The following is a 15,074-nucleotide window of genomic DNA, read 5'->3' on the forward strand; positions in this document are numbered from 1 at the left end:
ATGTAAACCGGAAAGTGGGAGTTGTCACGGTGTCGATGCTATAGCTTGTCACAGTTGTGCAAAGGTGATGATGTTGTTGCGAAGGTTTTATGAAGATGATGAAAGGGTACTTCGGTTTGTATGTGAGTTATGAAGGTGGTGGTGTTAAAGTGGTTGACTTGTAGTGTAGTTTGTGTAGAACAGTGGCAAGAGGAAGAAGAAGGGCGGACTTGGTTTTTGTACGTGGAGGAAGAGATTTTTCTTTGAAATTTTTCTGAGAGTGATTATTGGATGATTTGAGAGAAAGATATGTGTGGGTGGAGTGTTTTTGGTGTGTTTGTTTGTGAAAAATGGTATGAAATAAGGCTCTATTTATAGTGAAATGGTTGGAGAAGAAATGAAGAATGCAATGGATAAAAGCTTTGCTTGATGAATTTTGGAGGAAAACTATAAAAATGGTTAAGACAAAAGTTTGTACACTTTAGTAGCTTCTAAAGTGCTATTGTCTCACAAAGTTTCTTAGCAAATCCAAATTAGTTTGCTTCTTTGAATCATGGAAAAAGTTTTGGTAATCTTAAATAATTTTTCTTGCAATACACAAAAGAGTCTTGAATGGCATGTTAGACCAAAGTTTTACATGGTGAATGAAGATCAATTCTTGCATGATTTGAGATCAATGTGAAGATCTTGTGGCATGGAACAAGTTTCTAGTTGATAATAAGTTAAGAAAATGCTTGGACAAAGCTTTGATCACTTGAATAATGCATGGAATGTTGGAGTAAATCACTCAATCACTCATTTTGTTGAGATTTAGAAGCAAACAAGGACATTTAGAGACTTGTAACAAGGATTTGCATATTTTTTGTTTATCATGAAGCATAAAAAGCTCAGGTGAAAACTTAAGAAAAACAAAGCAACATGAATTCATGGAATAGTATATATATATATATATATATATATATATATATATATATATATATATATATATATATATATATATATATATATATATATATATATATATATATATATATATATATATATATATATATATATATATATATATATATATATATATATATATAATAGAGACCGAAACGAATAACAGTCGAACGCGCGCTTGATTAGAAAAATAAAATAAACATATCATAGTGATCTATGCAAGACCAAGTTTAATAAAAACATCCGGAAAAATTTAAAATCATAAATAAAAATACTCGGTTAAACAGGGTATGACAAGTAAAAATGCGACCGTAAACATTGTCGAAAAAATAAAACGAGCACACCAACACAACCTACGCGCAACGTAGATTCACAAAATAGTTAGTTGAAGATCAACACTCAAAATAACTCGCCCACCAATTTTCCATACTTTGTCGGATCACTTTTACCGATCTTCCTATAGAACCAAAATTTAATTCTAAAGACAGTAGAATGATTCAAAAAGACGCCCGAGACGCTGAAAATGCATGAAATACAATTTTCAATTATTTTTTACTTTAAAATGACACAAAGGCAAATTTGTAAATGAGGTGGGATCTTAGGGTCAAAAATTGGGGTACAACACTCATCACCCGGGGACACGTCACCAATTGAACCCGCACACCTCGCGTGACTATAGGAACCGTTTTTCCCTTCGTAACAAGTAAACTCATCCACTATCCGTGGAGTGTGGATCGGTTGGCCCAGAGCGATGAGCACGAGCTGGTCATCCCTTCTTTCACGTGGAAATCCTGACAATCACCCGTTGTGTTCCTGAACACTCAGCCAACAAGGGAGACCATTGGCCAAGCTTTGAGGCTCTCTATAAAAACCCTCATTTGCAGGAGGGTTAGGTATTATATTCTTTACCCTTTCTTACTTACCTCTTCATTCAAATTGACTTAAGCATCAGATCGCCTGCAGGTACAACCTTATTTTTCATTGATCGTTCAGAGCTACGGACGTCTTGCTAGCCACTCATATATTCTGATCAACAGGTAAGATCACCAACCATCCAAAGTATATGACTATGTCATCAAAAGGAATTGTTTCAGGTAAGATCAACCGTTATGTAATTTAATGAAAATGACACACAAGCACAAAAGACCAAGAAATCTTACTGTTAAAAGTGTGATTCTGCATGTCACCTGCTTCGTCTTCCACATACAACCTTCAGGTAATTTAGAGTACAAGTAGACCAAACATGCAGGCCCCCATTTGTACTCATGGATCCAATCGAAGTCCTTAAAGTACCGCAGATAGATGAGATCCACATAAGTGGCACTCTTGTTCACAAAAATGGTAGTGCCAACCAAATACAACAGGTATACTCTCATAGCATACCCTATATGTTGTCGTACTTACTCTTTATCATCAACATCTTGTTGTGATTCTCAATATATCATCTGTAAACATCTCCTGCAAAAAGTTAAACCTAGCATAAGCCCCACGGATGAAATAAAGCTCCTTCATGGAATTTTATGGGTTAACTCTTAGAAATTCTACCATCAGCACTAGTGCCTTGTCTTTGGTAATATTCCCATGATCCAAAATTCTCCCCATATCCGAAAGATGCAGCAAACACGAGACATCATCTAGTATGATAGACATCTCACCGTCTGGTATATGAAATGATGACGTCTCTATGATCCATCTCTTTCCAAACACATTAAGTTTACCATGGTTAACTGTAACATAACCAATCTTGCACAAGTCTCGCATCCCTCACAGTTGCAAAACATCATGAAACCACGACTCGTTAAGCATAACCAGGCGAGTACTCTTCCGCATATGGTTGATGAATTTTAGCGGATCACGTTTCTGCATACATGGTTTAATAAGAATGATTCAAAAAAACAAAGTTTAATAATAAAACAAAAACAACTTCAAATGAATAATTCTTATTAATTTGAAGTTGTTTTTCTGTTTCATAGCCTAAACATCAACTTGTACACATTTATACATAAACTCAATAAAAAGGGAAAAAAAACTTACAAATAATGTCTTGAAGTTTCTTGTTGTTGCTTGAAGCTAGATGTTTGAAGTTGATTGATGTTGTTTGATGTTGCTTGAATGTGGTTTGACAGAGTTTGAGAAAATGGGGTTTGAGAGAGTTTTGATAAAATGGATTTTTGAGAGAGTTTGAGTAAGTGAAGAAGGTGAAGGGCTTCTGACGTGTATTTAACGAAGAACGTCCAAAGATGCATCTACCTAAGTTTTACAAAGATATCTCTCCGAAATATTTGCATGTGGTGCGTTTGGAGATGTATATCTAAAACTTAGACCAAGTGCAATGGTGTGTTTATTTAAAGTCAACATGGCAAAATCATGTGCAATGGTGTGTTTATTGTAGTGTTGAGTGTGTGTTGGAGGAGAGAGATGTTGAGAAAACTCAACACAATGTACACTGACGCAGGGAACGAGGTGGCAGCGGCTGATTGGTTGAAAACAGGCGCGTGACCCCCACGCGCTGACAGTGAGAGTGGGCAAAAACCCACGCGGAGAGAGAAAGAGAAAAGGGATAAGTGGAGCCACGTGGCTGTTTGTGATTGGCTGGCCAGATTTTTATCCATTTAATATTTTGAACTCAATTATTTCGTTGCAAATTATTTTTTTTTATTTTTTTTTACCAAAATTCATAATTTTTTTTCTCTATAAATAGAGACTTGGTTCATTTGATTTGGACACAGAAAAAAAAAACCAAGTTTTTCACTATCTTAATCTTATTATTATCTTTCTATTAGTGTTTATTTTGAAGTTAAGTGTCTTTTTTTAGTGAAATGGATCCCAATAATCATTTTAACACTCAAAATTCTGCTAATTTTCCATTTAACCAAAATCCCAACAATTTTCAAAATCCCAACAATTATCAAAATCCCAACTATTATCAAAATCCAAATCAATTTTCCAACCAACATCCTCAAAACATACCTAATTTTGGTTTTCCACCAAATTTCAACCAGTCATCCTCTGTTCCAAACTTTCAACCATATTATGGATCTTTGCCGAGAAATCCATCTCAAACACCCCCGTTTAATGGTTATGTGACAATGGCGAATGCAAATTTTCCAAGTGGTGGTGTACCTGAATTTCCCGAATTTTCAACACAACTAACTATTGGTGGCATGATAGTTTCTAATGAAGTCGCTCCAAATTCAGAGGATTCAACTCCTAAGAGCAGGAAAACTCAACAACCAACATGGAACACTGAACAAAATTTGGTGCTAATTAGTGGGTGGATTAAATTTGGAACAAGCAGTGTTGTCGGGAGAAACCAGAAAGGTGAAACATATTGGGATAAAATTGCTGAGTATTGTAATGAGCATTGCTCATTCGATCCTCCGCGTGATGGACCTGCATGCCGAAACCGTTTTAATTATATGAACAAAATGTTGGGTAAATGGATTGGCGCTTATGATTGCGCTAAGCGTATGCAAGGAAGTGGTTGGTTGGAGAATGATGTTTTGGCAAAAGCGCAGGAATTATATGCATGTGGGAAGAATGTTAGATTCACTTTAATGGAAGAATGGCACGCTCTCCGTGATCAACCACGTTATGGTAGTCAAGTAGGAGGAAATATTGGCTCAGGAAGGACATCGAACGTGCATTTGGAGTGCTCCAAGCTCGATTTAAAATCATCCGTGAACCAGCTCGCTTGTAAAGAAAATCAATTATATATGTACTTTTTTTTCCACATTATAAAGATATGTGGCTGGCTGTGACTGTGATGTACCCAAAAGAAAATGTGTGTGGCTGCTGTAGGATAGTACGAGAAAGAGGGTGTAGACTTGTGGTTAGAAATGGTTTTGGTTCATTGAAAATCTCGTAGAACCATGTGATTCATTTAACATGCTAAGCAATTCTAGTACGTGACGGCATTTAACTTGGAGGCTTTTTGTGGAATCGTTGTTTTTTTTACCCAAATTTTAAAATGTAATAATTTTGACATAAGACATTGCATTTTATTAAATTAATTTTATATATGTGTTAAAAGTAGTGTAAAAAATTTATTAAAAACTATAATTAAAAAAATAATAATTATTTTTTACATTAAAAAATAACAACGATATTTATTTTAAAACAAATTTTTTATTTGGTAAAACGCCAATAATTTTAAAATAGAGGGAGTAATTTTTAAACCATAACTACAATTACGTAGACAAATTTGAATTGCCACTTTTAAATTGATTGATCAATATTCTTTTTATATAAATTAGATCAGTCGAATATTGACTGAACCGTATAATCTAATTCAGATATCAGTTCTGATATTAAGTAATATCAACTATCTCTGAGATCTAATTGCGAGAGATCAAACTATAATATCATAAGAGATAAGGGATGATGCATTGATAGTGTAAATTATTTTTACACTGTCAACCAATGACAATCATGTAAAGTGTCAAGTCACACTGTAGATTTTAAAATATTTTTATGATTTGACACTTTAAACTATTCTAGTTGGATGTATGTGTAATTTTTTTATACAAAGACACTGTACTATCATTAAATGCATATCATAAATGGTTTGGATATTCAAATGTATTATTTTCCATGTCACAATTTAGACTGTGATTAACATTAATATCTTTTGTTTATCAATTATATCAATACATTTGCTATTTTTATTTATTTACTAGTAGGAAACCCGTGCTGTCGCACGGGTCTGGTCAGGATTTCACATTACTTCTATCTAGTTTTGACTTGTAAAGTTCGTTTATATATATCAAAAATTTATGCAATAGCTGATATTTCATTGATACGTTCACTTCTACCCGTTAATCCAGATGAGTTAATTCTAAAAATTTATTAAACCTATTTTAAATATTATTCAATTTTCTCAAGTTCTTTTATATATACCATACATTTATTCAATAAATGATATCTCATATATACCTTCACATCTACCCGTTAAAAAACTCAATTGAATCCAAATAAGTTAACTCTAAAAATTTATTAAACATATTTTAAATATTATTTCATTTTTTCAAACCAAAAATATACGACAGTTTTCGTCAAACTTACGAATTTTACAAATCTAAAATGTAATTATTGTAGTTATCATATTTAATTGCATTTAAGATCTATGATAATAAAAAATTGAATTGAAAACTCGAAAAATTGGATTCTCCGTATTTGCGTTAAAATACTTTTCATCTCCATGTTTGACCTTTCAAATTAATTGCATTGAGTAGGAAAAAATTGAATTTGCATTGAAAAGTTAAAAAGGCGATTTTTAATGTTTCAAAAATGCCATATTATTCATATAGGACAAAAAATAAAAAAGTCACCCGTATTTTTTATGTTAGATGAAAGCAAAAGTCATTTAAAAAAAAACTCTTTTTGACTTTTAAAATTATGAAATTAAAAAATAAATAATAATTATGAGGAATTTAGTTTTCAATTCAATAATAATTATTTCATTCAATAATGAAATTTCGCAAATCTATATTAAATGATAATTTGACAATTATTCTTGTAATTATCATTTAATTGTCTTTAATACCTATGTGAATAAAAAAATTTGAATTGAAAGCGCAAAAAATTGGATTCTCCGTATATGTATTAGAAGACTTTTCATCTCCCCGTACGACCTTTCAGAGTTTAGTTGCATTGATCAAAAAAGAATTGAATTTGCATTTAAAAGTTAAAAAATATGAGTTTTAATAGATATGGTCATTTTGTATTTTTATTGTTTCAATGCTATATTATTAATATAGGACAACTAAAAGTTAGGAAAAACAAATAAAAACAGTCATCCGTATTTTTTATATTAGATGAAAGCAAAAGTATCACCGTTAAATTAGTAAAATAAATTTGAGATCAGACTTAATTGTTTTGTCAGAGGGCTTGGAATGTAATTTCTAAGTACTTTAGTTTTTATATAATATAAATTAAGATAAATTCTTAGAAGAAATAAATTTTCTCCCATTAAAAATATTCCTTTTATTCTTTAATACTTAAAAAATCATTTTCACATATTTTCTAACAAATATATTATATTGAATAGGATTAAAATTATAATAAATAATATAATTAATATATTTTTTATTATTTTAATGATTTTAAAATAGTTATAAAAGCAATGTTTATTCTGATTATGTAAAAATTAGTACACAAATGATTAAGGAAATACTATATTTTTAAATAATTAAGACATATTTATCAGATTGTGTACATTCTCCAATAATTAAAGTATATATGGAATAATACATCGAAATGCACAATGAATAAAAAAATATATCATTTAATAGAATCTCATATTTTTATTTACACTTCCATTATTTCCATATGATTTTTTTTTCACAGCATTTATAATAAACTTCCTTAAAAATCACCTGCATCTTCTTCATTTCCACCGAGAATACAGTTTATTTTTTATAAATCAATTGTATAAACAATATACTTATTTCCGTTTATAAAAATATTGATAACTTATTTCCGTTTATAAAAATATATACACTTTTCTGGATGTCCTTTCATCTCCTATATATGCACTTTCCTGGATGTCCTTTCATCTCCTTATGACTTTTTATGTCATGTGCATGCATTGACAAAAGTGAAAATTCAAATTTTATTGAAAAATGAAAGGTTCACTGAGCCACTAAAATTTCAATGATTCATTTAAACATAGTGAATATGGGTCCTTCCATATGCTACATATATAGTTTTACGTGAAAATAAAATTGCAAGAAAAAAATAATTGAGTTACACATCAGATTATTAAATGCCAAATGCATAATACGTTTCTCACACAATATTAAAGTGTAATAGTTATTTAAATTTTAAAAAATTAAATGTTTAATATAAAATTTCCGTAATAAATGAAAACGATATTTTAAAAAATAAAAATATAATATAATATTGAGTTATAAATGTCCGTAATAAATGCCAGATGAATAATAGTGAGTTATTTTGCAAAAAGACTAATTTATTCATGGAATAAGACCAAATTAAGTTATTTTGTAGGGCTTGTGATGTAATTTCCATATACTTTACTTTTTATATATTATAATAGATTTTATAGGTATTAAAAATGCAGGGTCGCATATTTATTTATAAGGACTAAAAACGTATTTAATCCTTTTTCACACTAAATTTTTAAGAGAGATAAAATTGACTCACAAAAAAATTAAATTTCTTTTTTTAACCTACACATTTAAGAGAGATAAAAAAAAAAAATTCTAAATGTGTTGGTAAATGAAAAGAGTATTTAATAACGTAAATGAAAAGACAAATTTCAATATTGCATTAAAATTGTGTGATTTTTCATTCTCCAAATAAAGCTAAATCATGTGATAATATTTTTCACATAAAGTGGCTTTATCAATTAAAAATAATAATATAAATAATTTAGAGAAATAAAATATTTTTTTAAATGTTTAAAATATATGTTATACTAAATTACAATAAAATTGATAATAAAATTGTAATTAAGAAAAAAATTAAAATAACCATTTAGCATTACACTGAAAGATAATTAAATAACATATTATAATACAATTCAACACAATTAAATCTCATTAATTAAATTTAATTATATAGTTAATTCGATTTACCAACGAAAAAAATTAAAACAAAAATTGACTCAATATCCATCAAAATTAAAGAAATACATTGAAAACACACTCTTTGACAGTGCCATTCAACACACTGTTTGACAGTGCCAAAGTTATCTTAATGTTTTTTCTCAATGTTGTTTTAAAACATTCAAAAATATCTTAATATAAGGGACTGTTTTTATAATTTAAATATATATATTAGAATAATAATGACATTTTTACAACTAAAAAAATGACTACAACATTATATCAGCATTTGAAATAATTTAGAAGTTAGTACATTACATCACTATTTCTTTCTTAAGTTTATAGTTTATAGGATAAACAATTAACATTATAGTTGATAACTATAAATATTAAACTGATGTTGCCTTTCATCTATGCGTCTTTACTTTGAAGTTATCCTCTAATTTTTTTAAAGGATTATCCTCATTTCTTACTATAGGCTCAACCATCTAATTAGCATCTGCTATAGGTATCAAATGAAATATTTATGCAGGTCAACATCTTAAATCATTATTCGTCAGTTTAACCTCTCCATTGAACACCAATTTTCCCTGCATAACTCAAACTAAATAAGTTCATAGCAGTTAACAGCAACAAATTTAAAATTAAATAAACAAATAAGACATAATAAAATAATTGAATCAAATTATCATATCATGAACAACAAAGAAAAACCAAAACACTTATATAAGTTGAAAACCCATATTAAGATGATGGAAGTTTTATCTGCGTAGTGGAATCTTGAAGTTTGGAGGATGAGATATTGTGAGTTTGAAATGGTTGGGTTGATACATATCTAACCCATATTAATTTCCCGCTTGAACTCTACACCTTTAGCATAATCTGCTATTTTATCTCAGCAAATTGAAAATGATATTCAAACACGAAGAAGTAACTCTGCTAAAACATCACTTAAACAACCCATATTCAGTATTCCAAAAAGACAAAGAAAATAGGGTAAAAAGCATGTTCCAGTTCGGTAACGTCCAAACCCAATCCTCCAACAAAGATTTGATTATCTCTTCTTTTTCAGACATCACTGACTCTCATTTTTCACAAACACTTTTAATCCTGAAATGAACAAATAGAAAATTATGAACGGATGAATCGAAAATGAATAGAAAGAGAAATGTTATAGAACATGAAGATTGGGATTTTTGGAAAAATAGGGTTTTGAAAGAAAAGTTGGATTGATACATGCATATGATGGAAGAATAGAATTTTCTAAATAATCGTACAACTTTAAAAACTGATATGAAGAAGAAAGGAGGATATGGAGAAATAGATATAATGAAAAGTAAAAATGGCATGGTTTAGTGGATATATAATAAGGAAATGGTTTAGAAATATGGAAGGCCAATAGATTGTTTCGGTAAGTGTGAATTTGATTTTCAAAAAACGCTTTCATGCAATGTACAATTCAAAATGACGGCTTCCAACTTTTGTATTCAACTTTCGCATTAAATAGTTATTAGGGTTTTACAATGTATTTTGGTAATAAAAATAAATATAAAATATCAACAAAAATTAAGAGGGTGACACATCACCTGTCATAAATGTCAAATCAATAATATTGAGTTATTTTACTAAAAGTCTTTTTTACCCATAGAATAAGAAAAGTTTTAGTATTTTTATCAGAGGGCTAATAATAGATTTTATAAAGTGGCTTTAAGAAAAGAATCTATACCAAATTTGAAGGATAACGGTACGTGGCGAAAAAAAGGGACGCGGCAAAGCATGCAAATAATGCAATAATAAAATAGAAAAAAGCGAGAAAGGGTATTCTTGTATTTCAACTTTCACCTCAGCCTCTATATAAACCTTACATCTCCTCATAACATCTCAAACCAGTTCTAATTCTAATCTCCATTTTCAAAAACCTAATTTCTTTTCCCCAATTTCGTCGCTCTGTTTCAATTTTTTCCATTCTCTGTAAGTGCATTACAATTAGCTTTTGTAGTCATCGCTTATTTGAATCACGATTTCACTATTTGATGATTTTTTTTCTTCTTCTGATTTTGATTTTGATTTTGTTTGATTTAGGTCATTTAATCTGAAATCTTGATTCACAGAAGGGAAATCCAAAAACAGATCGATCTCCAATTGTTATAACAACAGTGAGTTTCAAGCTTTTATTTTCATTTTCGTTTGATTATGTTTTTGGACGCGGAATTATTAATATTTTTTAATGAATTGAATGAGAGATCGATGATAAAGAAATTATTTTCTTTTCCGTTTTGTTGATTGATAGCGTTTGATGATTTTTTTTTAAAGTATTTGTGATGCTTGAATCAAATCTGTTTTTCTTTTTGTTTGTTTGAATAATTTCCCTTTTTCTTTATCTTATTGATTGTACATGTTTATTGTAATTTATAAATTCTCAATGTATCTTACATTTTCTGATCATCCTATGAAAAATTGTTACTGATGTTAAATTATTGTTTTAAAATTTCTATTTATTTTCATTATACATGACTCAGATTTGATTGCATAGTTGTGTTCATTCTCAATTGCATTTTTAATGATTGATGTAGAAATATGGATGCTTGTTTTCCAATATTGATGTATGTGTTGCTCCAGATATATTCTTTCATGTCACATATTGAATTTCTTATGATTTCCAAATTTTCCTTTGGTCTATTTTGTTGTTGATTTTTTTTTTGCTGTATGCGTTTTTCAGGAAGTTGTGAATGAAGTAATGGAGTCTAAAGGTGGTAAGAAGAAGTCTAGTAGTAGTAGTAAATCCTCTTTATACGAAGCTCCTCTCGATTACATCATTGAAGACGTTCGACCCCACGGTGGAGTAGAAAAATTCAAATCTCCTGATTACTCTAACGTAATTTCCCTTTTCAATTCCTTTCATTAATGTACTAGACATTAGGATGTGATTCTGTATTGATTGGTTTAGTTTCTAACATCATTTTTTTTTCTCTCTATTGTGCAGTGCACCCGCAAACCCTCCTGAGATTTTCTGGGTTCTCTGATAGATTTAGGTTCAGGTTCTTTATCTTTCATACTGCAAACTATTCTACTTTCCTCTTCTCCTTTTCCTCCTCCTCCTCCTCCTAGTTGCTTTTCTCTACAAACAACAAGAATTCTTTTCTAGTTTGAGTCAAGATGGCCATGACAAACTCAGCTATTGGTTTTGAAGGCTACGAAAAGAGGCTTGAGATAACTTTTTTTGAGGGTGGTGTTTTCTCTGATCCCACTGGATTAGGTCTCCGAGCATTGGCTAAAGACCAATTGGATGAAATTCTGAACCCAGCAGAGTGCACTATTGTTGACTCACTATCTAATGATTACGTTGATTCATATGTTCTTTCTGAGTCAAGCTTGTTTGTTTATGCTTACAAACTTATCATCAAAACCTGTGGGACTACAAAGTTGCTTCTGTCTATCCCTGCAATTCTTAAGCTTGCTGATGGGCTTAACATTGCTGTGAAATCAGTGAGATACACTCGTGGAAGCTTCATCTTTCCCGGAGCTCAATCCTTCCCTCATCGAAGCTTTTCTGAGGAAGTTGCTGTTCTTGACAGCTATTTCGGCAAACTTGGTTCTGGTAGCCAAGCTTATATGATGGGTGATGCTGACAACAAGTCACAAATTTGGCACATTTACTCTGCCAGTGCTAAACTAGAAGCTTCACCGGAAGCTGTCTATGGCCTTGAAATGTGCATGACTGGTTTAGATAAGGAAAAAGCATCCGTGTTTTTCAAGACAAGCACATCTTCAGCAGCTTTGATGACTAAGAATTCTGGAATCAGGAAGATCCTTCCAAAATCTGACATATGTGACTTTGAATTTGATCCATGTGGATACTCAATGAATGGAATAGAAGGGAATGCAATATCAACTATCCATGTCACCCCTGAAGATGGATTCAGTTATGCAAGCTTTGAAGCAGTGGGTTATGAGTATGAAGAGAAATCTCTGAATGAAGTTGTTGAAAGGGTTTTAGCATGTTTCTATCCAGCTGAGTTTTCTATTGCTTTGCACATTGATATGAATGGTGAAAAACTTGACAAATTTCCTCTAGATGTTAAAGGATACTACTGTGGAGAGAGGAGCAACGAAGTTGTTGGAGAAGGTGGTGCTGTTGTTTACCGTTCCTTTGTTCGAAATGATGGCTGCACATCTCCAAAGTCTACTCTGAAGTCTTGCTGGAGTGAGGATGAGAGCGAGGAGGAAGAAATGAAGGAGATATAGTGCTCTTGTCTTAGTTTCAATATTCTGTTCTTGTCTATCTTGGCTGTTTTCAGTGTTATTACCTAAATAAGTTTGTGCTTTTATTGTGAACGAGGAGGAAGAAGTGAAGGAGACTTAGTACTTTGGTCTTTATGTAATGTTCTTGTTTATCTTTACTGTTATCATTGTTACCCCAATAAATTTTGCTTGCTGGTAAAGCAAATCAATAAACGGATTATGTTGCTTGATCATGAGTTATATTTGGATCTGGACCTGGATTATATTTCTAAATAAATATATATTATATAATATAAATATATGTTACTATAATATAATGAACAAATTATAAATAGTTTTGTTTTTAACTTGCACAAGATAGAGAAATTGATTCAACTTGAATGAAGAAGGTATGCGGTCTGTTGCACCAGCATCTAATATCTAGAAATTCGAATCCTTACCTGCAGTGTTGAATAACACAACGATGGCCATATGGGAAATGATATTGGCCTGATGAATTAACCGGTTTATCTCTCTAGGTTTGTATTCTAATGGATAAATCTGCTTGAGAATGCGGGTGTTGTATTCCAAAGGATAAACTTGTGCGGGTGGTTCTTTTCTTTAGGTTTGTATTTCAAGGATAAACTTGTTTGAGAATTTGTTTGAGAATGTGGGTATCAATCGATTCTTCGCTTTACGTCCGAAAGTGGTGATTCTTCTGGTTTGTATTTCGAAGGATAAACCTGTTTGAGAATGTGAGTATCAATTGGTTCATCTCTTTAGGTGGTTATCCCCTTTCGGTTTGTATTCTAAAAGGATATATTCCGAAGGATAAACTTGTTTGAGAATGCGGATATCAATTGGTTCTTCTCTTTAGATTTGTATTCCTAAAGTGGTTCTTCTTTTTAGGTTTGTATTCTGAAAAATAAACCTGTTTGAAAATGCGGGCATCAATCAATTGTTCTCTTTAGATTTGTATTTCAAAGAATAAACTTGCTTGAGAATGCGGGTATCAATTATGTGATTTGTGCATTACAATGTTTGCTACCACTTAGCATAACTGACTTGCAAAGTATTATTTTGATTAATTCGATAATTAATTTGGGAGCTAAAGTTTGATCATCAATGTCAGATGCATAAATTCATCGTCAAGACCTTTTAAGCAAAAAATTTCATGTTAAGTTCGCACCTGCAAAAACTTGGGAAAAAGTGAGATAGAGATATTAGAAAGTACAGATTTAAAATCTTTAACTACCTCGGAGGAAAGTGTGGACAAATCAAATATGTCCAATTGGACTGTAATTACTGATTAACTGTCAAGTGATTAACTATCAAATTATCAACAAAAACTTTACTGTATTTATCTTGTTAAGAGAATCAATTACTCCTATTCATGTACTTTATCTTTTCTTTAATAAAAGAAAGTATGTGGCTGTGACTGATACTACAAGAAAATGTGTGTGGCTGCTGTGGTATAGTACCAGAAAGAGTAAACGATAGTTGTGGACTTGTGGCTATAAATGGTTTTAGTTAATCTAAACAATTTTAGTACGTTAAGGCCTTTTGTGGAAGGTATATATTCACAATAAGTGTGAGGAAGACGTTTAACATTAGTTACTTAGAAAAGAAAAGAATGAACATTTTAAAAGTGAGAGAACCCAAACATCTATTACCTTAAAGTTTTATTTTCCTTCCGTGTTGCCTTCAAAAGCTGTAATTTTGAAGGTGTTGGTAATAACTAATAACCCTCCAAAAACTGTAATTTAGAAGGTGTTGGTAGTTTTTATTAGATGCCTAGGATTAGTACAACTAAATATTAATTTAAAGGTTTAAAAATTATATTTTTTCTTCGCTAAAAGTGTTAATTTTTTACACAGATAAACTCTAGCATTTTTTAAATAATCCTTTTACTAATAATAATTTTAATTACTTGTTATTTTTTTCTCTATCAAATAATTTAACATTAAAAAATTATAATTAATATTATTTGAGTCTAATTTTTATGTACTGAGAATGTAAAATAGTTTTATATTGTAATTTAATAAAAATTTATTATTAAATTATGTCATATAATTAACTTAAAATATACATTTTAATATGACGAAATATATGTGGTGATTGGTTCACAGTATAAAATGTTATATTGTTTGTGTATATCTCATTTTTTAATATTATTTTAACATTTAAAAAGAAATAAGAATTTTTCAAATGAACGACACCGATAAAACAGAAGAAATATAAAATACGTGAATTTGTAGTTTTGAATTTTGATGCAAGAAATGAGGATAGAAAAAAAATATCAAACACAAAATTTATTATGGTTTGTTTTAAAAGTGGTAAAATAAATTTGATTTGTTGGACATG

At 30.4% G+C, this 15,074-nt stretch overlaps 2 protein-coding genes across 2 annotated transcripts; both read left to right on the forward strand.

Moving 5' to 3' along the window:
- The first annotated feature begins 3,740 nt into the window (after window positions 1–3,740).
- On the forward strand, window positions 3,741–4,682 carry LOC131613283 (uncharacterized). The gene has a single exon (XM_058884966.1). The coding sequence runs from the start codon at window positions 3,741–3,743 to the stop codon at window positions 4,680–4,682; it is 942 nt and encodes a 313-aa protein (XP_058740949.1).
- Window positions 4,683–11,488: 6,806 nt separating this feature from the next.
- On the forward strand, window positions 11,489–12,964 carry LOC131608946 (S-adenosylmethionine decarboxylase proenzyme-like). The gene has a single exon (XM_058880540.1). It carries the CDS (start codon window positions 11,646–11,648, stop codon window positions 12,732–12,734), a length of 1,089 nt encoding a protein of 362 aa, XP_058736523.1. The 5' UTR covers window positions 11,489–11,645; the 3' UTR covers window positions 12,735–12,964.
- The last annotated feature ends 2,110 nt before the right edge of the window (window positions 12,965–15,074 follow it).

This window comes from Vicia villosa, linkage group LG6 (genome assembly GCF_029867415.1).
Source record: "Vicia villosa cultivar HV-30 ecotype Madison, WI linkage group LG6, Vvil1.0, whole genome shotgun sequence".
Lineage (NCBI taxonomy): Eukaryota > Viridiplantae > Streptophyta > Magnoliopsida > Fabales > Fabaceae > Vicia > Vicia villosa.

What these genes read in the sequence shown, in the direction of transcription:
- LOC131608946 (XM_058880540.1), top strand. Translation starts at nt 11,646, where the DNA reads ATGGCCATGACAAACTCAGCTATTGGTTTTGAAGGCTACGAAAAGAGG.
- LOC131613283 (XM_058884966.1), top strand. Translation starts at nt 3,741, where the DNA reads ATGGATCCCAATAATCATTTTAACACTCAAAATTCTGCTAATTTTCCA.